The following is a 23,802-nucleotide window of genomic DNA, read 5'->3' on the forward strand; positions in this document are numbered from 1 at the left end:
CCCAGAGTGGAAGTCAAGTCCCAGATTATTGTACTGTTGTCCAGTCCTTCTCGTGGCCCCCTAGTGAGGCCACCACTGGACAGCAGCCAGCCATTGCCAGCGGTGGGCCCACAGAAGGGTTGCCTGTCTGTGCCCCAGGACTCGGTTCAGCCCTGCCATCTTCTTCTGTTCCTCTCCATGACACCAGTCCCAGGAAGTTCAGCAGCCCAGGACTCTTGTGGTTCCTCCAGGGTTGAGGGGGGGCCGTGGACACCTATGCGGGTAGTGACAGCATGGAAGGGAAGTGCTCATCCCTGCTGAAGGAGGGACCAGGCAAGGGCAGCCTGATGGAGAGCCCCACAAGCCAGGGTGTTGGGCACAGAGGCCCTGTGACTGGGGACGGGCGCACCAACACACATATGCTCATGCGCCACACGTGGGGGCCGAGGCAGCTACCACACGTCCTTCACTCAGCTGACCATCTCTGCCAGTGTCCCTGGTGCTCTGCACCAGGAACCAAATGTGGGAAGATCCGAAGTGAGTGCTTCCCAGGAGCTTTCTTCAGAAGGCAAACAAACAGGTAAAGACTAAGAAAACTTTGAGAGCAGAGACCTCCGTTTGGCTCCCGGGAGGGAGAAGGGGGATACAGGTAGAAAAACTGACCAATCTGCTCGGGCAGTTGAAGGCAATTCAAGGTGTTCTCTGTGGGAAAAGACTCTGCTTTTTTCTCTCTTTCTGCAGACTGGCCTCCAATGCTTTGACTTGTATCTCTCAATACACTTCTAAATTTTCAGGAGGTGGAATCTGATTGGTCCAGACGTCTATTCCTAATCAGAGTGGGGCACATGGTGCACACGCGGCCGCCACAGAGTTGATACCTCTGGTCCTGACGGAACTTCTCAAAGGCAGGGCTGAGGGCTGGGCAGACACCCGACGGTGCATGTCCCAGTGCCATAGCACTCGCAACAGTCATTTCCTGCCGTCAGCTCCTGCCGAGCTCATTGTCTAGCTAATTGTCTTTTCCCCGATAAGATCTGCCAACCCAGGTTTCCCCAGGCAATTACATTTCCAAACCTGAAGACATCTTGTTTCTTTGGTCCCATCCTTAGAAACTGTTCAGATCATCTTGAGTCTCCGTTTGGTCATCTACTATTTTCAGCAGTCTCTGCCCATAGTCAGGGCTCAAATAAAGGTTTGATCTGAAGCTAAAATTTTGGATGGGATATAGTCTATGTTTTTATGCAAGTCACTGATAGAAATGTATGGATGAATTAGTCTAAAGATCTCTCTAGCCAGCACAGCTCCCTAAGTCAGCACTCCTTGTTTCTGGAGATTTGACAAGGTGTAAATCCACCTAATTGTACTATTACCCAGTTCCTCACCACAAGAACATTTTAGGAGATCTTGTGATCTGTCCGACTAAAAATTAAGCTATCCTGCTACCTGGAACATCTCAACAGAGGAGGGTAGGAAATCTAATAATTGCTCCATGTGTCTGAAAAGGAATGAGCTGATACGTGGAAAGCACTTAGAATAGAGCTGGGACAGAGGAAGCCCCTATACATACCACATTTTTGTTAATATTGTTACTATCGTTTGATGCAAATGATCAAGGAAACTGTCAGTATTTTAAGCGTCACACACCCACACAAAGGAAAACAATTATACAGTAGTAATAGCTGGTAATGACAGAATCAAAGTACTCCAAAGTTGACCATTTCAACACATCTACCTCAGGTTATGTCAACGAGGAAAATGATGATCGATTTCCCTGTAGTACCAGGAATCTGGCTCATGTCTTATTGGGAAAGGAGATGCCTCAAACTGCCTTCCTTCTTCCTTCTTCAGGTTAAGTGACTTTCCTCCCTCCTGGAGTAGCCCAGGCATTCTGCTGGGTGGAGGTCTAAGTATCAACATAGCCTTGGTGTGAGATACAAGAAACCCAGAAAAATCGGAGGGTGTCACATATTTTATTTGACACGGGCAACAACTCTCCTCCACTTCTGCTCACACTGTGGCTGCTCTGTAAAGAAGCCCAACTCATACCCTAAATGTCCCCACAGCCACCGATAGCCCTGAAGCCCTCTGCACTGGGTTCCCCTCCCACCGTGGGTTCATCTGTTTTCCAAGAGAACTTTGCTTTCTTTTTCTTCCCTTCCCTCAACCCTTTCAATCCTCCAGTTCAAGCAATTAGCTCTATAAATATTAGCTGCAATCAAGGTCTAGCACAGGCGGCAATTTTCCCCTAATAAATCAATCACGTCTTCCCGCCGAGTGTTTTTTTCCCTTACAGTCATTAGAGATTACAATGCTACTTGAGGATCACCAGCAACTTGAATTAGTCAAGGAACGTCAATCAAATTTGCCAGATTTTGCTTTAAAGATGAGAAAAATCTGATAGATTCACAAAGGCCTCTTGTCTTAGAATAGGAAGCTTGATAAACCCTTGTTGAATCTCTCTTAGGGAGGCCTTGGAGTATAATGACCCATCTGGAAGAAAATCAAAATCAGTATTACCAGTGACAAAGCAGACAAAACCCAGAAACTCTCATTAAATAATCTAAAAATTAATAATTGGAATAATCAGCCATCTAGTGTCTCTAGGTAGTGAAATATTCTATAATGGCTAATAGGTTAGCACAGCAAAGAAAAAAAGAAATAATCTAGCAAATTTTAATTCTCTAACTTCCAAAAAATTTTTTTTTATTTAGAAGGGAATTAAAGGATCCTCTGGTCCATGCTTATCAAACTGCTTCTCAGAGCCAGCTCTAGGGTTGGGAGCGGGTGTTCTTAGGGAATAAGGAGCAAGGAGGTCCGGGGGCAGAGCTCCTTGACCTCTACTCCCTCCAGTATAGAAGCTCGATTTTTATCTCTTATTCCACTCAAGAGTTCAGTTGAGGAAATGGTTTCTCTGGTTTAAAATAATTTGAGAATCGCCTGTTTAGCTGAGACCACTCTTTTCATAAATGAGCACAACGAATGCCAGAGAAATTAAGGAATTCTTAATTTAGTGATGGCCCTGGAACCAGATCCTGGATCATGTCTTTCTCCTCAGTTCTCTTTCCACACCTTACTGTGCTGTCTTTCACTTGTAGGGAGCAAACCAGGTGAGGATTCCCATTCCTTTGAATTTGGGCCTTTTTCCTGCTTATGTTTTTGAATGACCATAGGGAAAAACCAATGAAGCCAAATCAGTGTGAGAAGAGGCATAAATGCTCTGTTGGAATTGCAATTGTCCCCCTTTCTCCAGGTGTTTCTAGTCATACTGAAGAATTATATTGTCACCAGAACCTGAAGGGGTCATGAGGGTGGAAAGGCCTCGTTCCACTTTCTATGTCACCAAATGTGTTGCTATTAAGATTGGGAGAAGTAAAGATTTCAGTCGGGTACTTGGTGAAAACTTGCTGACATTAATGACTCAAATTCTCAGAGAGAATGCAAGGAAAATGGTGTCATCACTGTCATTCAAGACATTTAAGATGAAATTTCAAAAGAAGGCTGTCAGGCATAATGCCTGCCAGGTTCCGTGCTATCATCCTCAGAGGGTGGATCACACACTACTATGCCGCCTGTGGGTGGTTGGTGTTGAAGATGGAAAGGAAGCTGCACAGAGAGGAGGTGAGGTGGGCGTAGGACCCAGGGGGGCTGCATCACAACCAGGAGACATCCCCACTGACATTCACGTGGTGACGTGGGGTAAATGTATGTTCCAGGGCCTCGTCTTTAGTCTTGGAGATGCTGAAACCTGACTCCATCAGGACATTTCGACAAGATCATGCTCTTGGTGCTGAACAAAATTCTGGAAGTTTGAGCTATAAATGGCAGTGCCCATTTATTAATTTACAGTGAGAGTATTCCTCTCTGGTGAGCGGATGTTCACGTCTGCACGCACTCCAGCACCGAGATGCCTGCAAACCCTAGTTCGTGATCAGAAGGCAGCTGTGTGAGAGCCCTGGGTCCCAACCTGAGCTGCATGTTGCAACCACCTGGGGTGCTGTAACACTGAGGCCACACTCTGAAATCAAATAACTCTGAATCTCAAGTAATAGGACCCAGACAGCAGTATTTCAAAAATCTCCTCCAGTGATTCCAGTGAGCAGCCAAGGCTGAGAACCACTGGGTTAGAGCAAAGAGGCCAGCCATCCGGCTGCCACGAGCCTTGAGGCCTCACCCTTTCCACACAGGGATCCGTGCTCCTGCATGTCATGGGCCAGTGCATTGGTTGTTTGTTTAAAATGGGAACAGATCAAGGTTTGCCAATTTTTTAATTTGCGAAGCAAGGACATTAAAAATTCAACTACAATTGTTTCATTAAAGAAAGGAAATCTTAATAACAAAAATTAGGAAGAACACAATTTCAGAATAAAAGATGAACTCACTATATTGTATTTATTCTTCTCATGTTTCTACAGATCAGAGAAAACTTCACTATAGACTGATACAAACTTGAGAACAGTGCAATCTAATTGCTCTCTGCATCCGTAGCCACGGCTTTTCTTCTCGGACCGCTTTAGATACATCTGGCTGGGTTTTAGTTCATTAAACTACTGTCCTCTGTTAACTACCCCTCTCTTACCAGATCTTTTCTGTAGAGAGATTAATAGTATTGATTATGTTGTAGGTAATTTCTGCTCCCAGGCTTGGAAATGTTCTGTCTCTCCCAATTACAGAATATGTTGATTTAATTAGCTTAGCTCTTCTCAGACATCTTAAACTGAGGTTTCTGGAATGGGTGTGGCACATGTACCCCCAGATCATCACTTGTTGGGGATGCTGGTACCCCCTTGTTTTGTTAATGGACAATGATAGCAATTACTCTAAATCCAATGGAGAATGCAGTGGGAGGGCAAATAACCTGTGATGAGTTGTTTATTCTGTGTGTCACGTTACATGAAATAACAAGACTGACTTCAATTGTAAACCTAATTTTGAGTGCCTCTTTGGAATCCTGTGTATGCCCCCCGTTTTGAGGGACATTGGCATTCTTGAATAGCTTCTGTACTTAGCTGTCTATGGTCAATAAGACAGCCTCTGGCAACTACTGAGAGAGGGTAACTGTGCCAAGAAGTCTAAGGCTATACCTCAAAGTTCCCTTCAAAGCTCACGTAACCTAGAGACTCATTTATGCCAACAACAGTGTGAAATAAATCTTCATTTATTAATTTCTCCTAAGCTGCCATGCTTAAAAGTGGATCAAGAGAACAGAAGCTAACATAAACATGTGCTTTTGACCAACTGGGAAAGATCTATTTTCAATTCTGTGTTCTCCAAGCACCCAAGATGTATAACTAACAATGGGCTCTGCTCTTGTTAACCCAGCCCAACCCAACCTGAAGGGTTTATCATCTCTTCAAGGTCAAGGCCTGCTTAGAATAACACATGACTGTTTATCACACATAAACCTCAGAATTAGAAGACCTGGATTTGAATCCATCTCCACTACACTCTTGAGCAAGTTGCCAGGCCTCAGTTTCCTTATCTATAAAATGGGGATACCATCATCATCTTCACCAACATCATCACCTTCACCACTATCATCTTCTTCATCATCACTTTATATGGTAACTGTGAGAATTAAAGAAGATAACTTAGGTAAAATACTTAGCAAGCTGCCTGACATACTAAATTCTAAGCAAAAGTTAAGAAATTTTGTTCTAAAAGTTAAGAATTTTTTGTAGGTTACAGCCTAACACGATAATGAAGCATATGATAGATGCCTTATATAAATTTCAGTAAACTCATAAACACACACACATGCCAGTCCCATATCTATTTGCAGAAGGAGGAATCTTATTGGAAATGCAGAATTAAAAAGCTGTCACTGAATTCTGAACTTTGGTTTTCAGATCTTGACAGTTTAACCAAATGCACTTTACTACTTAATCTTGCTCATGACTTTGTCTCTTGCCTCCCTAACAAATTACCTCTGCTGGGACCCTGGCTTTTCTGGGCGAATTCTTGGAGCCACCTCTCTGACCACAGTCCCTCTTCCCACGACAACGCCCTTGTCTTCTTTATAGATTCTGGTACTTCTTGAACCCAGAGCCACATCTCCTTGTTATTGTCCTGAAGCAGCCAAATGTTGTGAAGGAAAGCATGTAGAAATGTAGATATTTGCACCTGCATCTCCATACTTTTGTGCGCTAGGAAAAATGTGAATCAAATTCTCTATTGATACACTGATTCTAAATCACGGATCTAGGAGAAAAGGAGTTAGGAGGGCAGCCCTGGTGGTTGGTCTAGGGCACTTCATATCCACGCAGAACCCAATTCAGTTCAATATTTTATCCTCCTACAATTAACACTTTTCAAAATCAATTAATACCAGTAAATAGACATATGTTCTTTCTCTCTCTCCCAAAATTCCTCTTGTCCCACCGTCAGAAAAAGAAACACAAAAATGAAAACAGATCAATAAATGAACTTCTCAAGTTGCCGAAAACTTACCATAGGAGCCAAGCCTGTTTCAGAAAGTTTCAACTCACTCAATCAGACAAAAGGCTGGGGACGGGCGGGGGGGGGGGGGGGGGGCACTGATCAAGTTACAGGGGGAACTCCACCTGTTACCTTAGACCTCTGTTACCAAGAAACACAGAGGAGACACTTGAAGGCAGTTTGAGAGTTTTATCTTACAGATTCTTAGTCCAAAGATTTCCAGTTACAGAGAAGCAGCGGCCAAAAAGGAGAAAAGCCAGGAAGTGTGCTGAAGAAGGCCTCGTCCTTGCATTCTCCTGCCATTTAACCCAGCGAGGACCCCTGTCTGGGGCCAAGTTGCTTTCTCCTCTGGGACCCATCCGTTCAGCTCCAGTAATAAATGCAGGCAGAGGGGCAGTAGTTTCTCAGCACTCACAAAGGTCTTAGTTTTGAACCTCGCCCTCACCAAGGCCATTTCTCATCATGCCAAACCAACAGAAGAAAGTCATTTTTTGCATGGCCGGAGTGTTAAGCTTCGTGTGTGCCCTCGGAGTTGTGACAGCCCTGGGGACACCGCTGTGGATCAAAGCCACCTTCCTCTGTAAAACGGGGGCTCTGCTCGTCAACGCCTCGGGACAAGAGCTGGACAAGTTCATGGGCGAGATGCAGTACGGGCTTTTCCACGGAGAGGGCATGAGGCAGTGCGGGTTAGGAGCCAGGCCCTTTCGGTTCTCATGTAAGTAACAATTGCACTTGAATTACTTAATCCTTTAGGCACACTCTTTGAAGTGTTGCAAGGAATTATTTTTAAGAGCTTTGCATGGTCTATTGCAGGATTTTTTAAACAGATGTGAACCATTTGAAATACCCAGGACTCTTCTGAGCAATTTCTTCTTTCTAGTTTTTTTAATTTTGTTTTAATTTTATTAATTATTTCATCCTTGATATTTTTATTATGACAGCATATGGTTAATGAGTTGCTATGGAATTAAACTTTTGGAAAACATAAGCAATTAAAATCTTCTTAAATATTAATATTTATGTAAGACATTATGGAGTCTTTTAAAAAAGGGGGTCTCGGAGAGATAGAAAAGCTGTAAGAGTTGATCTTTGTTTTTTCTTTAAAAAAGGCCTGGCGTCATGGGCTTCTTCACCAACTCTAGCTGCGTTTACACCCTGACCGTGACTTCCTTCCCTGTCCACCCCCATCGTCCCTGCTAGGACCTTTGCCGCTGATAAATATTCTATTTTTTTTTTTAACCAATTTGGATCTGCTGTGCTAACTGGGAAAGAAATAAATGCCTATTTAGGATAGAAAATTGGCAACTGATTGACCTTCAAATCATGTAGAGAATATGAGACAGATTTTCCTGTCACGATTTTTGTGAAATGGTAGTGTTATCCGCAGTGTTTATAACCTGTTTATCTTAAGAAGAGAGTTTTTTAAAAACTACCATGTGAATAGGCAACTCATTAAATGAAAATTAATAAGAAGTCATTTGTTATATCTCTCACGACACACATTCAGAAATTATTACTATTTCAAAAGGGCTGGTTTGGAACAATCTTGTGAAGACACAGCCAGTAAATTACTGCATAAATCACTCTTCAGGAAAGAAGGTTACCAATTGAGGCATTCAAAATGAATTATTATTTTGCCTGGGTATTTTTTTTCTTTAGCATAGGTAGAAGGTTAAATTAATTGAATTTATTATTAACATATGCAGTGTCTAATTAAATTTCAGGGCTGGCCTATTTATATTTCTGCAACATTCCTTACATCTTCTCAGCAGTCATCGGACACCAACCTTCAACTCATATAGGTTATTAAGTGATATGAATTTTCATAGGGCTGCAGAAAATTCCCCAGAATTAGTCTTCAGCTTTCAAGAAATTATCATCCACTAGATTTGATGAAGTGGGTACCAACTCTTTTCACTGAATGGCTTGGTTCATTAAGGTAACAGGGCTGTTAAGAGTTGCTTAGCTTTCCTTAGGGAGAAAAAAGAACAAAGCAGAGTATCACATGATTTCCAACTGTATTAAAAAATAAAAAAGGAGAAAAGATGAGTGAAATGATTTAACCATGAGTCCTTGGCAGCTAAAGCGTGAGTAAAGCTTCTCACAGATGAATTTAGACAAAAGCAGGGCAGGTACAGTGAATTTTCTGGAGCCTTTGCATTTTCTACAGGGAAATGGAGATTAACTTTACTCTGACCATAGGACGTGTTTCAAAACAATCAAATGTTTTCTGAACACTTACTAGCCACGAAGCACTGTGCATATTTGTCTCATTTAATCTTCACACGGTCACATTCCTCTGTGGTTCAATGAATGGTTTCCATGGCTGTGTCCTATGCTGGCCTGTCTGGGATGGAGTTGCTCTAATCAGGCATCCACCCCTTTGCTTTCTGTGAGGACTCACAGAGCTGGCAGGGTTTAAACACCCTCACCTTCCTCACACAATTGTGTTAGTCCCCACGATACTCTGACCATTTCCCCCAGCCTAGCAAAGAAAATCTGCCATTCGCTTGTTTGTTCTGTGGTGACAACACTCTCTACATACTACCCTTGACGTGTTAAAACCTCATCCGTTTCTATGAGGCCCAGCGAAGTAGACTTACAGCATAACGTTTTTCTGCCTAAGCATCAAAGTGTCTGTCAACGGAATATGAGAGAAAGTTGGGAAAACTGTAGAATAAGTAGATCCAATGGGCTCCCAAAAAAGCACAATGTCATTTAAGTAAACAACCCTCTCAGTGTTAAAAACTTCCTAATCAGTGTGCCTTTAAGACACTTTGCTCCCTCCAAGATTACACTCCCACTGCGGTAGAGCTTCGTGGTCCGCATTTTCCCATTCAAAATGCCCTCCCCATGTCAACAACGTTCTGTCCACGTATCCTTGAAGGAGGAGAGTCCTCTGATATTCTTCCTATAGAAAATATAGCCTGTTCATATGAAAGAACAAGAGGCTTAACCCCATCTTCTCAACAAAAGCTTCCTTCAAACAAAATCCAGAGCCTCTGAAGAGCTCAGGGCAGATGACTCTTTTCTGTTCTTCCAGAGCCCAACGTCTGATTAGAGCACAACTCATTTCCCAGAACTCCCTCCTTTCTCATTTTCCCTTCAGAAAGTCAGTGAGCAAACATTGGGATGGGCAGAAACTTCCCAGTGTAGGAGGAATGGAAAAGGTAACACATCGAACTGTCACTCACCTGGTGGCCAGTTTTCACGTTGTCACGTTACCATCAGTCAATAGGAATTTATATTTCAGTTCTGTTGGATTGCTCAATGCTACCTTGCTTACCAAACTTTTCATTTAGATCAGCATTGACCAACAGAAATATAATGCAAACCGTACATGCAAGCCACGTATGTAATTTTAAATGTTCTAGTAGTCACATTAGAAAAAAATGGTAACGGAGACAGGTGAAATTAATTTTAATGACATATTTTCTTTAACCCAAGATATCCAGAATACTGTCATTTCAACATGTAGTCAATATAAAAAATTATTGAGATATTTTACTTTTTTTTTTTTTGGTGCTAGGTCTCTGAAATCTAGTGTGTAGTTTACGCTTACAGCACATCTCAATCCAGACTAGCCACATTTCAAGTGCTCACTAGCCTTTCGACGTGGCTAATAGTTATCATACTGGACAGTGCAAAATTTAGATGGAGATTTACTCTGAATAAATTGGGCATTGACAGTGTGCATATTCTAAATGAATTTTTGCTTGGTTCTGCTGTACAAGTTTATGTGTTTTATTTTTATGTGCAATGTATGTGTCACTTCTAAAATCCAGATATATGGTATAACATGAGGATGAAGAATGGACCAGAAAAATAGTTAGGTAACATTGTCATGTTTGTTCCTATTAAATGTTCCCTATTGCCCACTCTATCTCTTTTAATTATAACAAGAGCCTTCCCTGCCAGCATGCACAGTTATGCTGGGAAAACTTCTGCCTCGTTTACTCTGGCTGCTTCTCATCCATTTATGGGTCAGCGGTTCACTTTCTAGAGGTCACGAGCATTCATACCTAGCACACAATTTCATTCATTATAATGAAAGACTGTTTTCCTTTCAAGGCAGCACAACTGGTGGGCTTAATTTTTCCTGATATGTCACCTGTAAAATTTTAATGATGATGTTTAAACTCTAAATGTAGCCATCAAGACAAAATCTGCCAGTTTTGAGCTCAGTGTGTGTGGGTGGGTTTCTGTTTTGGAGGTTTGAAACACTGCAGAGCATCATCAAAATATGATACCCAAGAATCATATGGTATCAATCATTCCTAGATATGCTGATCTATTCATTGCCAAGACAGTTCAATGAGCTGGTAAAAACATATGGAATATTTTTTTGGAAATGTGAAAATAAAACTTAACCAATCATGGATCACAGCTTGCAACTTGAGTCACACTTTTAAAAGCGTTTTAATTTGGAACTTATGATTGAAAACTTGTAAAAAGCTTCACAGAGATTTAGTTTAAGTCATATTTTAGAAAAGTAGAGCTTCTTTACCAAATGAGGCATATGACCCAGATTGCAGAGGGGATGTTGAAACTTCTGTGAGCAAGCAGGTGGCTCCTTGAACATTTTGGGGTAGAATAGTTGGGCTCAGGGTCTCTGACCATTATTGAGCATTGGCACTCTAGCTCCTTGGTCTCCTGCAAGTGTGACTCCCGCCTCCTGCTGACTGCACCTGTCCCAGGTGATCTACTGCTCACCCTCCTGCACACCCCGCGTCTCTCCTATCAACTGCCCACCCATGGCAGAGCTGCAAAGGGCTTTGTTGTACCTCCTTCTCATAACACTGCCTGTCTCTCTCCTCTTCCTTAGTGCCTGGTCTGGTGGGAGGGAAATCTATGGAGTTCACCAGGGAAGACTGCCTGGTGGGAGGGAAGGGGGAAGGAAGCCCCTTGCTCCATTTCACCTAGCATGCATGGGCCCCCCTGCCTTTTAGCTCAGGGCCCTATTGTCTAGTCTCACTCACCCTTTAAAACAGTCCAGTAGGTAGAGATTTTGTTTCCCTCCCATTGAAAAAAAGTGATTAGCAGGATGAAGACAGTAATGTTTAAGAAGCACTAGGGTGAAGGGAAAACTTTCAACTTCCTCGGCCAAATAATTGTTTCCTCCTTTGTCCTTCCCAGACCTTGATGTTCACTCTATCATTTCAAATCACCTTGTGTTATAAGTATTTGAGAATGTGCATTTCTCTGCAAGGAGATCCTGATCCCCAAGAAGGCAGGGGCTGTGTCGTACTCACCCCGGGACTCCCTCAAACCGGGGCCTAGCACAGCGCGCATCACAAAGAGGTACTTAATAGACATTTGTAAACTGACACTATTGAGATTAAGCAACCTGGGTTCAGGCCACTCACTGGGGATTAGACCTTGAGCAATCACGTCACCCCACTGGTTTCCAGTCCTTGCACCTGTAAACTGGGAGGTGAAACCAAGTGGTCTCTGACATCTCTTCCAGCTCAGACGCTCTGTGATCTATGTAACGAGGGGCTGCTGTTCTGGACGAGGGCCTTCCAGCTTGAAAAGTGCATAGCCCTCCTCGTCTCATCACTTGAAGCCTCCCCTGACAGATTTCAGCTGCCATCGGTAGAAGTATTTATCAGGACCCAAACAAATTTCATTATCTACGTGAATGCTTCTTTTCTTCCTGCTTGTAACCTTTTACTTTTTGTGTAGAAAATGGCGGGTTAAAGAAGGAGAAAATGAAGAATGGGACGTTTTGGAATTCTAGGGAGATTGGTCAGCGGGTTCCAGAGAGCAGGAGCAGACTTAAACACCCCCACAATCTAGACGGCATTATTGAGAAAGCAAAAAAGGAAGACGGTCAAAAGATGGTGAGAGGCTGACCTCTTAGTGCCTCTATTTTTCCTAGAAACTCCTCCTCCACCCTCCCTGAAAATCTCTTCCCTGAATCTGATTTCTTAAAAGGATAATGGCAAGAAGTTAGGAATGACCACTATGTTTAACACTCCAAGGGTATTCTTTACCCAAAGGAGGAACTTAAGCAGAAATTATCCTCACATCGGTGAGAAATGGGGAAAATGCTTTTGAGGAAAGGAACTTCTGCTTCTCCTTGCCTAGTCCAGGAAAAGAGCATTTATTTCTCCCTCTTCCCTAACAACTACCTCCACTACCCTTACTAGAAAAAAAATCCACAGCATCAGCCTTGTTTGACGATGATATAATTTTGCATATATGTGTGCAGGCACGCACGCGCACACACACACACCTTCCTTCCCTTTCAATTGCCCTCCACTCTGACAGCCAGAGGAGTCACTGACCTGGGCTCTCCTGAGAGACGGGGTAGAGCTGACAGGGCTGCTCTGAAGCTCTGCGTGGCAGGTCCTACGTGGACTTCTGGAACTCGAGGCTGGTGTGTGAACTTCACCTGTCGGAGGATGACTCCAAATCTCTTCTCACAGTTTGCTGCTCTGCTTCCTTCTCCAAACCCTGAGGGTGACTTGTCTTCCCAGACTGTCAAACGACCCAGAAGAAAAAATGCTTATTTTTTTTTTTGGTGCCTCACAGGTGCCAGGCATTTTGCACTTATTACCCCCAACCCTTATGTGGGAGGTGTTATGATGCTATTCTTGTTGAACAAATATGGAAACTGGAAACTCAGAGAAGTCACAGAAATTTCCCAAAGTCTCAGAGCTACTAGGTAGCAGACCTGGGATTGAAATCCAGATGCTCATTCCTCTGCCGCATTCTGACTCCTCACAGTATGCGAAAAGGACATGAAGAGACGAAGAAAATGGAAGAGTAGCCGTCAGTTTCACCATCTCTTTAAAAAGTGACGTTGGTCCTTCACAAGAGCGAGTTCTTGTATATTCATATAATGGTCCCCGGCCTTAAGACCTGAATTCATTCATTGCCTCTTCATTTCACCTTTTAGTGGCCCTGATGTCTAAGCCCCAACCTTTGACCTTCAGAAGGTGAAATAGTCAAGCCAGCCTGTTTAGCAGTCTAGGTTGAGCAGGTCACGTGCTTATGGCTAGTCTTTGGGTTACCTAATTATATTACCTTGACGCTGATAGTTTCTGTTGAAGGCAGAGATATCTGATTGCACGTGTGTTAGCTAACTTAAGAGCACTCCCAGGGAAGATCTTCACGGTACGATCTTCAAAGTTCGTTACTTCGACAATTATTTCAACACAATTGTGGTTGAAAATTATTTCACCACAGCCATGACCAGAGTGGCAGGCTCTTTCCTGGGGTGACACGAACAGTTTCAAAACAGAGACAGGGACAAAAGCAAAGCAAGTACACAGTATGTGATTCACTTCAAAAACTGGTATTTTATTAAGAGCCAATGGGATAGAATTAGAGCATAAATCAAAATCTCATTTTTCTAAAAATGAAAAATAAAAGCTCATTTTTATCCCTGAAATGTTTCAGGGATTTCATAAAGTTAAAGGCATATTTTTTTTAGAACAAAACTCATTTATCTTAATGACAAATTTGTCTTTCATCTAGTCATGCAGCTAGGCGCCCAGACCGGTTGCGGTGTGATACACTTTTATCACAGGTGTGAGAGAGCCAACGCACCGCACACCGTACCTGGTGGACTAATTTATGCAGGATTCGTATTCGCTCCCTCTCAGCATGTTGTAACAGTGGCAAAGCCATTCTTGGGAGTTATTACCCGAACATAATCATACCCTGTGGATTAGGAGCAGTTAAACGGGTTCTGTTATCAGAGACACAGATGCGCCAAAGCAGCTGCCGTCCCCGAGCCACCCGGGCTGATTAAGACTCACGGATGGGGCTGCCTCCGAATGGGCTTGGGTCTGGTAGATACACTTCAGCAGAGAGAAACTCAGGCGAGGGACTGAGAAAATTGTATTTTAAATGGTTCTATCATACCATCAAGTCTCCTCCTTTGAAGCGCTGGGGTCATGGATTTCATTCTCCCTGACCGGGCAGCCATCAGAAAGCCCGGCTCGATACCTGAGTGTGCGATTACACGTGATATTAAAGGAGATGAATGCATTGAGCTTATGTCAGGAAATGTCTTTTACTGGATTTTCATAATGACCGGCTGCAGATGGGCTGAGGGGAAAGTCAGATCAAGAGCATTTCTGTAAAAGAAAGAAATCTTCCCTCTTATTCCCTTTCAAGAAAATGAATAGCTGAGCAGCAAGGGGCCAAATACAACTTTTTTTTTTTACATATCTTTTATGTGAGGGACAAGTTGAGCGGGAAACCAGGGCCTCCGAAGCTTTGATCTGAGAAGTTGCTGCACCATCGCTGACATAATTATCAGAGGCTGCCTTCGTTCCGAGAGCTTCACAGATGGTGTTACCTGTGTTTTATATCTGGCCAGATGAAGGCGAAAAGGGTCGATGAGACCTGAACCATTAGATGAGTGGTCCGCAACCTTCTCTGAGCTTTAGAACCACCCAGGGAGTCTTTAAAACTACTGATGCCAGGGCTCCGTCCCAGACCAATTGAATCAGGGTCTCTGGAGGCAGGGCCTGAGCATTGGAATGGTTTAGAAGCTCCCCAGCTGTTCTGATGTGCAGTCCAATGGAGGACAATCCAGGTGGAATCAGGTGAGGCCAAGAGTCAGAAGCCTGCATGTGAGGGATGGGCCAGAGGGGGGTGGGGGAGAAGCAGTAGTTAGCATTGTTTCCACACAGCTGGGAGGTTTTCTGGTCAAACTCAAGCTGGGATCCTTGGCTTCCATGCCTATAGCTGCATATTTCCGTGAAGAGTCTCACACTTTATGCACACCCGCCTGGCCTCAGAGGGAATGAACGACCTGATTTGACGAGTTTGCAGTAAGAAGCTGAGCATACTCGGCTTGCAGCCCCAGAGTCTTCCCCTCCTTCCGAATCTGCCCACCTGTTACAGGAGCCTGCTCTCCACCTGGTCATGGTAGAGGAGCCTGTTCTGCCGTGGACAGGGAGCCTTCAGCTGCCCAGCCCTGCCTGTGACTGGGTGGGTGAGGTTGCCTAATTCTGCAGAACTGGGTGGAAAATCTAAGCCACGTTCTCCAGCACTTTATCAGAAATAAACCTAACATTTTGACCTCTATCTGCCTGCCTCCTGTGGAAGGGTCTCCTCCTTCCAAAGAGACTATCAAGGGTCCTCCTTAGAGGTGTGCCATCAGCTCAAACATCATTTTAGACAAGCCATTACAGAGAATGTGCAAGAAATTGCACAAGGCAAATAGAAACGAGAATGGGAACAATATATCAGATGCTGAGGAAAGCGTGTGACAGGTATCAAGTAATTAACTATAAGTCCAGAGTTCCTGGATTCTTTACAGCAATAGTCACCCACCTGGTCAGAAAAAAAAAAAAAAAGTAAAAATCTGAGCCACAAGATAGAAAGTTCGCCTGATTCCGTGTAATCTAAGGACTCCTGTGGAGGGATCTTTGGTCCCGGTGTACAGATATGTGCTCTGACCACCACCCAGTAACTCCCACCTGCCCCCAGTGATTGATTCTGAGACTTGGAAAGGCAGACACTCTCAATGAATCGAGTTCTTGTATCTCCCACTCCTCTCGGTGAAAATACAACTCTCCTGCCATTCTCATCATGTTAAAAAATATTTAAGCAATTACTTAAAATTTACAAAGAGCTTCCACATAAATGATCTCACTTGTGTCTGTCTCTCAGAAGTCCTCTAACTTGTGTCTATTACCACCTACATTTACAGATAAGGGAGCCGTGGTACACAGAGGCCCAAGTGAGCAGTAAATGGCAAAACCAAATTAATCACAAACTTCCCAGCTCCAAAAGTTATGTTTTTTCCAACCTGCCATGTTGCCTTTCAGTTAACTGTTGTCGCTGTTCCCACCAGCTCCTCCATCCTGCTTGCTCGGTGGTGCATGATATTCTAACAACCTAATATTCCTGGTTAATGCCTAAATATAGGTTTAGGTTGGATTTACTAATTTTTGTTTTAAGAACTGTAGCATAAAAGATATGACTGTTAGACTAGAATCAGTAATAGATGAAAGGAGAACAAAGTTTCAGGATAAAATATAACAGAAGAGCCCAGCAGAGAGAAATAAAATAAATTTTAAGGCAACTGAAATGAAAGCCATACATTTGGAGATATCAAATAAAACATGGATTAATGGCAAGCAATAAAGGAACATACTTAGCAGTTAGTAAAAACAAGTAGTTTTGTATTATTCTCATTACCCTCCAACGATCTGATGAAAACAGATGACTTTACACGTTAAGACACAAATTGTCTATAAGTTAGAGTATACACGCCCTCACACCCCCATTGAAAAAAAGATCATGGGTGCCTATTATGTGCCTAAGCGTTCTTCTAGACTCTGAGGACATGACGGGAATGTTCACAAGCAGCTAGGAATCTAGCAGAAGTGTTTTTCAATAACCGACCACTTTAAGGGCTGTACGGGTACATCAGGGGAGATGAGCTAGGTTATGTTTTAACAAGTCCAAACATCACAGGCTTAAATCGACAAAGACTGGTTTCTTTCTTGCTCACAATACGTATTCGTGCGAGTTCACCCGCAGGGCCAGCACGCAGCCACCACCTGGAGGGCAGCCAGTTGTTGTAACGGAGAGAAGAGTTGTGGAGGCCCTCACACTGGCAGCTCAACACTCTGACGCGGAACTGACACATGCCACCTCCACTTACACTTTATGGGCCAAGGTTGTTACACAGCCACCTCCAGCTTCAAAGGGGCCAAGATGCGCAATCCTATCAGGAGCCCAGAATGGGGAAAAACCAGAACTATGGATAGTTGAATAGCGCTAATTACTATCCCAATTATTGCTGTTGTTCAGAAATCTCCAAGAAGGAGAGTTATTCTCTGTCGGGGCAAAGCACAGAGAAATCAGAGGAAAGTTCCTAAGGATTAGAGTTAGATTTCACTGGATGGTATTGAGGAAGCCATTGTGAGCAAAGGAACAGCACGAGCAAAGTTATGAAGAGCCTGTTGTGGCCAGACTGCAGAGGACGTGGGAGAGAAGGAGGAGGAGGAAGATGAGGCTGGAGAGGAAGGCAGTGATGGAACTTGAGGGCCTTGGTTAGCTCTACTGAGACAGTTATTGTATCTTGTAGGCAATGGGAAGCCACTTAAGGATGTTAAGCAGGCATGTCACAGAACAGAAGATGGATTGGAAGAAGACCAAAAGACAGGTGAGGAGTCCAGTCAGGAGGCTCCTCCAATATTTGCGGGTCCAAACCCAAATATTGTCAGAGAGCTGGAAAGGAGGAGAAACATTTCCAAAATAATGAGAAGCAAAAATCAACAAACTTGATGTCAGAGGATGAAGCCCAGATTTCCGCTAGACAGATAGTTGTAACAATTCACCAAGATAAGAAATACAGAAGGAAGGAGAATGTTTAGAGGGGGGATGAAATTATTTTTGGTCGTATTTAATGAGGTTCCACTTATGGACCAGCAACAAGAGATGTCCATCAGTTTCAAAGATTTGGAGGTCATGAGAGGGGCCTGGGGTAGAGGCAGAGAAGTGGGAGTCAGCAGATCAGAGGTGGTAGTTGGGGCTGTAAGTGAAGATGAGGTTTCCCAGCAAGGGGAATCAAACGAGAAGATGGACAAAGACGTGTTCTAGAAAACACGAATATTTATCGGTGGAGGAGGAGGGACTTGCAAAGACGACTGAGAGGAGAGGGTCAGTGAGCTGGAAGGGAACCAGCAGAGGGGAAATTGTGGGAGGAGAAACCTTCAACAAGGAGTTAACGGCCAGCAGTCCTAGACACCACAGAGGTGTCAAATGAGAGACCACAAAAACAGTCCTGTGCATTTTACACCAGAAGCTCCAGGGGACCTTGCCTAAAGTCCTGATGGCACGGTGGGGAAGGGAGTTCCTCGCAGGAACTGAGGAGGGAGCAGAGGTGAGGACCCAGAGAAAGCCTGAGGTCAGGGAGCAGCTAGACGAGCCCTAAGGCCACGCATGTGTGTGCGTGTGTGTGCGTGTGAGCATGTGTGTTTACAATGGGAGGATCGTGAGCATGATTCTATGCTGAGGGGATAGAGCTGTAGGGAAGAAAAGGCTGAAGACAGAGAGGAGAGGTAGGTGATGGATATAGAAAGGACCCTGCGGAGGTGGAAAGGATGGGTCTGAGACACAGGGAGAAGGCCAAGCCTTGGACTAGAGAAAAAAATGTTTCACTAAGAATGGAGGGAAGGGGCATGGACCAAAGACACCAAAGTGGCAATGGGGACTGAAAAGTTGAGGGAAGTCCCCTGAGAGCCTCTGTTTCCTCTGTGAAACAGAGGAAACATTTTCCGGCCTTTTGTAAACCAGGTACAGAAGACTAAGGGGCATGGAGGTGAGGGTGCGATAGGTGCGTAAGAGTGGGGGAGGGTTGGAACATCTGACGAGGGACAGACTGGACGAAGCTTTGCATAATGGGGGGACGACAGATCAGAGGCTCGAGGGGTCACCATCTGACCAGGAGAGTGGCGGTGTGGAGGTAAGGGACACAGCCCAAAGAACGGATTCCCCACCAGATGACTGTGGGAGGGTAAACTTCCTCCGGGGAGCGTCCCCGGGACTGCGTTTTCACTCTCCAGCATTAACTTACGACGGACTCAGCTCTGTTTCATGGTAGCAGACCACAGTGACGAGGGGTGACAGCCTTTCTTGCGGGCCAAGCGAGTTATGCAGTGTGGATTTCCTTCCCCTCTCCCTCCGGGGACCTGGATGCCTTCTGTTCTGCTATCAGGAGGCTGAAGCCAATGACTAGTACCTTGTCAGAAGTCTCTGCTTTCCAAACTTCATGGAGAAATTGAGCTTTGAACCAGGGTTGAAACAGTGGAGTTTAATATGTCTGTTACAAAATATAACTGATGTTCTTCAAGTTACCTTGTATCTATACATAGATAACATTCTTTTAGACAGCACTCTGATCCAAGTAATTCCTTTCTTGGGAATTTATCCGAAAAAGTTATTCCCATTCATCATCCACCCCCATAATAAGAAAGAAAAAGGTATGTGCTTGAAGATGTTCAAGGAAGCATTGACTATAATACTGAAACAATGGAAGACAACTTAACCGACAGCAGTGCATCAGTATGATGGAAAACCTATGTATTTATCTAAATGATAGTTATGAAGACAATATGTATGACAGGGAATATGTTTATATTCTGGGTAAAAAGAACAGAATGTGACCTCAACATTGCATGATGATTATAGTATATAGGAAATAAATATTAACGTGGACCAATATTTGAAAGAAACAAAAATAAAGGAAACTCCTGCTTTTTATGTTGGTAGGATTGTGGGTGAAATTTTTATCTTAATTTCCATTTCATTATTATAATATTCATTAAAAGAAAAAAGTTCCTCCATTAACAGTTGGACCTTTAGACCAACTAACAGAAACACAGTGAGGAGCAAGTCCATCTTCCTTCAATCCTCCTGCCTCACTAACAAAAAGGAGCTTTGTCATGCAGGTTTGAGATGAATTCTTTTACCAAATCCTGAACTTTAAACCTGTTATTAAACAGCAGTCAGTTTCCACGTAACATGTTGACAATCTCTGAAGTATGTTAGATTAAAGTTTTTCTTTTAATAAAGAGATTTGAAATTCCATTCCAGTTGCCAACCAGGTCTTTCAATTTCTAAAAAAACCAAAAAGCCACCCTGGGTCCTGTCCCCGCCTCTGGTGGCTACTCTATTTTATCTCCGTTGCCCCAGATTCTCTCTGAAATCTCTTTCAATCCAGCTTCCATTGCCACCAGCCCCCAGGACAGCTTACACCACGGTCAACAGCGACTACCCGACTCAACGGACAAGTTGTGGTTCTTAACCAGAAACTTCCATTGTAATTAACACTGCCAACCCCCCTACTCCTCTGGTCCTGCAGTCACCAACTGGACCATCTGCTCCTCTTCCTTCCCTCCTTGCCAATGTGACGCTAACTCTCTTCAGTCTGAACCACTGGCTGCCAGCAAGAAACCCCCAGAGCTGCTAACCACATCAGACTCCAGCCCTCCATCCCACTCCAAGCAGAAGGTATCCATCCAACATACGTGTGTCCAACAGTCACATCATGCATTCTCAACACAGCAATAATCCCCCTAAGGAGGTAAAGATTGGTTCTTGGAAGCAAAAAACACCCCTTACTCTTTAAAAAGTGTAAATGTGTACAATGGAATATTATTCAGCCATGAAAAGGAAAGAAATCATGCTGTTGGTGACAACATGGATGGACCCTGAGGGCATTAGGCTAAGTAAAATAAGTCAGATGGAGGAGAAAGACAAATACTGTTATCACCTTATCTGTGGAATCTATTTAAAAAACAAAAAAGAAAAAAACCAAACTTATAGAAAAAGAGATCAGATTTGTGGTTACCAAAGGTAGGAGTTAGGGGGAGGAGGGATTAGACAAAGGTGGTCAAAAGGTACAAGCTTCCAGTATAAGATAAATAAGTTCTAAGGATGTGATGTACAACATGGTGACTATAGCTAACACTGCTGTGAAATATACAGGAAAAATGTTAAGAGAGTAAAGCCTAAGAGTTCCTGTCACAAGGAAAAAAATCCATTTTTTTTGTGTCTATAGAAGATGATGGATGTTAACTAAATTTGTGGTAATCATTCACAATACATGTAAGTCAAGTCATTATGCTGTACACCTTAAAGTTTACAGCGATGTATGTCAATCATGTCTCAATAAAACTAGGAAAAAGATGTATATGTGTATAGGCACAGAAATAAATACAATACAGAAACTAAAATACAATAAGTCTGTGGTATTGAAATTTCAGGGGGGGAGAGTGATTAGGAGAAATGTCTAGAAAGACTCCTAGGGTGCAGAGCAACAATGAAAAAAAAAAAAACATAGAAATGCCGATCTACACTGCGCCTGGCCTCCCTGGGTGCCAGGAATACAGCAGCGAATAAAAACAGGCCAATGCACCTGCCCCCATGCCGTGGCGGAAGCGAACAACAAACAAAGGAGTAGAAATGCAGAATTTGTCAGATGGTGATAATACTATGGAGAAAAACAGAAGCAAGAAAAGGGGTTGGGGCATGGGGAGGTGACCGGGCAGAGGTGGCAACTTTAGACACGGTGGTTAAAGAAGGCCTCTCTGGGAGGGTGGCAGTGAAGTAAAGACGTGGAGGGCGGGGAGCAAGTCATGAGTGTCGTGACTGGAGGCCAGGGGACGAAAGCATTTCCAGGAGGAGGGTGAGCTGCTGTGTCACATGTAGACCAGGAAAGATGGGGATAAAGAATGGACCATTGGGTGTGGCTGCTTGAAGCTCACTGGTGCCTTGGGAAACAGTAACATGGTATCAGCACAGTGGGTTCAAGAGAGAAAGTGAAGAGAGGAAGGAGATGCTGAGGGGAACTCCCCGAGAGGTTTGCTGGGAGGGAAATCTAGAGAGAGGGGCCGTTGCTGGAGGAGCACTTAAGGAGACTTTGTCACATGAGAAAATGACAGCATGTTTGTGCGCTGGTGGGGCTGATCCAATAGAGGGGGGAAATGGATGTGGCAGAGAGAGGCGAGAGCTCCGGAGCAGTGTCTCTGAGGGGGGAAGGAAGGGCTCAGGAACAGTGGTGGAATTGGCCCTAGATAGGGGCACACTATAGTGACCCTCCGCTGGGCACCTACTATGCACTGGGTACTTCACCCACTGATGCCACTGAATCCTCGCAAACTTGAAAGGAGGAATCAGTCTTCTTTGTCAGGTAAGGAACTCAGGTGTAGGGAGTTCACAGAGTTAGAAAAGAAGCTGGAATGTGAACCCCCTCTGTCTAATTTCAAACGCCTGGCCCTTTCCCAGTTTGCCCCACTGAACAGCCTCATTTTATAGAAGGAACCAGGGACCCACTGACCCGCTCAAGGTGGCACAGTGGACAAGAACTTGGTGCCTGACTCTTGCCCCTTGCTCCTTTCCTTCTCTTTCATGAAGCTCTTCCTTCCTCCATGCAAATGGTCACCTCTGCTGGGGCGCTCTCCCAGCTGGAAGACCCTATGCACTCCAGACCTGGTTCTTCCTCCTCTTCCTTGATTTTTAATTCTCTTAGGCAAATATCTAGGAATGAGATTGCTGGGTTGTACGTTTAGTCTATGTTCAGCTTTCTTAAGTACTGAAACAATTGGATATCCATATGCAAAAAAAAAAAAAAATTAACCTTGGCCACATATAAAAAACAACTCAAAATGGATCATACACTTAAATGTAAACCTAAAACTGAAAAACTCCTAGAAGAAAAACATCGGAGAAAATATTTGTGACCTTGCATTAGGCAAAGACTTCTTTTTTTTTCCTTAATAATTTTATTTATATATTTTTTCCCCCCAAAGCCCCAGTAGATAGTTGTATGTCATAGCTGCACATCCTTCTAGTTGCTGTATGTGGGACGTGGCCTCAGCATGGCCGGAGAAGCAGTGCGTCGGTGCGCGCCGGGGATCCGAACCGGGACGCCAGCAGCGGAGCGTGCGCACTTAACCGCTAAGCCACGGGGCTGGCCCAGGCAAAGACTTGTTAGATTTGACATGCAAAACGTGATACATAAAAGAAAAAAATTGATAAATTGGACTTCATAAAAATAAGAACTGCTCTTCAAAAGACACTGATAAGAGAATGAAAAGACAAGACACATACCTGGAGAAAATATTTGTGAATTACTTATCTGACAAAGGACTTGTATCCAGTATGCTTAAAGAATTTGCAAAACACAATAATAATAAAAAAAATCTAATAAAAAATGCACAAAATATATGAACTGACACTTCATCAAAAAAGATATATGGAAGGCAAATAAACTCACAAAAAGACGCTCAACATTATTAGTCATTTGACAAATGCAAGTTTGAACTACAATGAGATAAACCACACACCTACGAAACGGCTACAATTTTTAAAAACCTGCCAAGTGCCAGCAAGAATGTGGAACAACTGTGACCCTCGTACACTGCTGGTGGGAAGGTGAAATGGCACAGCCACTTTGTTTCTCATAAAGTCACACATACAGGAGCTGGGGTGGGGGATGGGCTGATTACAGCAGGGAAACGGGATGTTTTTGGAATGGTCGGATTGTTCTATATCTTAATTGTGGCCTGTATGCGGGTGTCACAACTCAGAACTGTACATAAAAAGGGAGAATTTTTACTGTGTTAATTCTGCTTTAATCTTAAAAAGGGGAGGGCAGTAAAAAGCAAAGGCAGCAATACCACCATGTGACTTTAGGCAAGTTACTTAACTTCTCTGTGACTCAGGGTTTTTTCATCTATACATTGGGGATAAAACAGTACCTTCCTTATATTGTTGTAAGTATTAAAAGATTTAAATCTCTAATTTTAATTTGATTTATGTAATGTATACAAAGTACCTGGATTATAGCAAATGTTGTATAATTTTTCCTGTTATATTTATTCTTATTATTATTCATATATGGCTCTG

General features: G+C 43.5%; 1 protein-coding gene across 1 annotated transcript in view; it reads left to right on the forward strand.

Annotated features, from left to right (window-relative positions):
* The first annotated feature begins 6,876 nt into the window (after positions 1 to 6,876).
* The window catches only part of CLRN1 (clarin 1), a 34,504-nt gene continuing 17,578 nt past the window's right edge, over positions 6,877 to 23,802 (forward strand). The window contains exon 1 of the mRNA XM_004419250.3: positions 6,877 to 7,129. Coding sequence (XP_004419307.2) covers positions 6,877 to 7,129 — 253 coding nt within the window. The remainder of the gene's footprint in view (positions 7,130 to 23,802) is intronic.

This window comes from Ceratotherium simum, chromosome 5 (genome assembly GCF_057802395.1).
Source record: "Ceratotherium simum simum isolate JZ-2026a chromosome 5, ASM5780239v1, whole genome shotgun sequence".
NCBI classification, from domain to species: domain Eukaryota; kingdom Metazoa; phylum Chordata; class Mammalia; order Perissodactyla; family Rhinocerotidae; genus Ceratotherium; species Ceratotherium simum.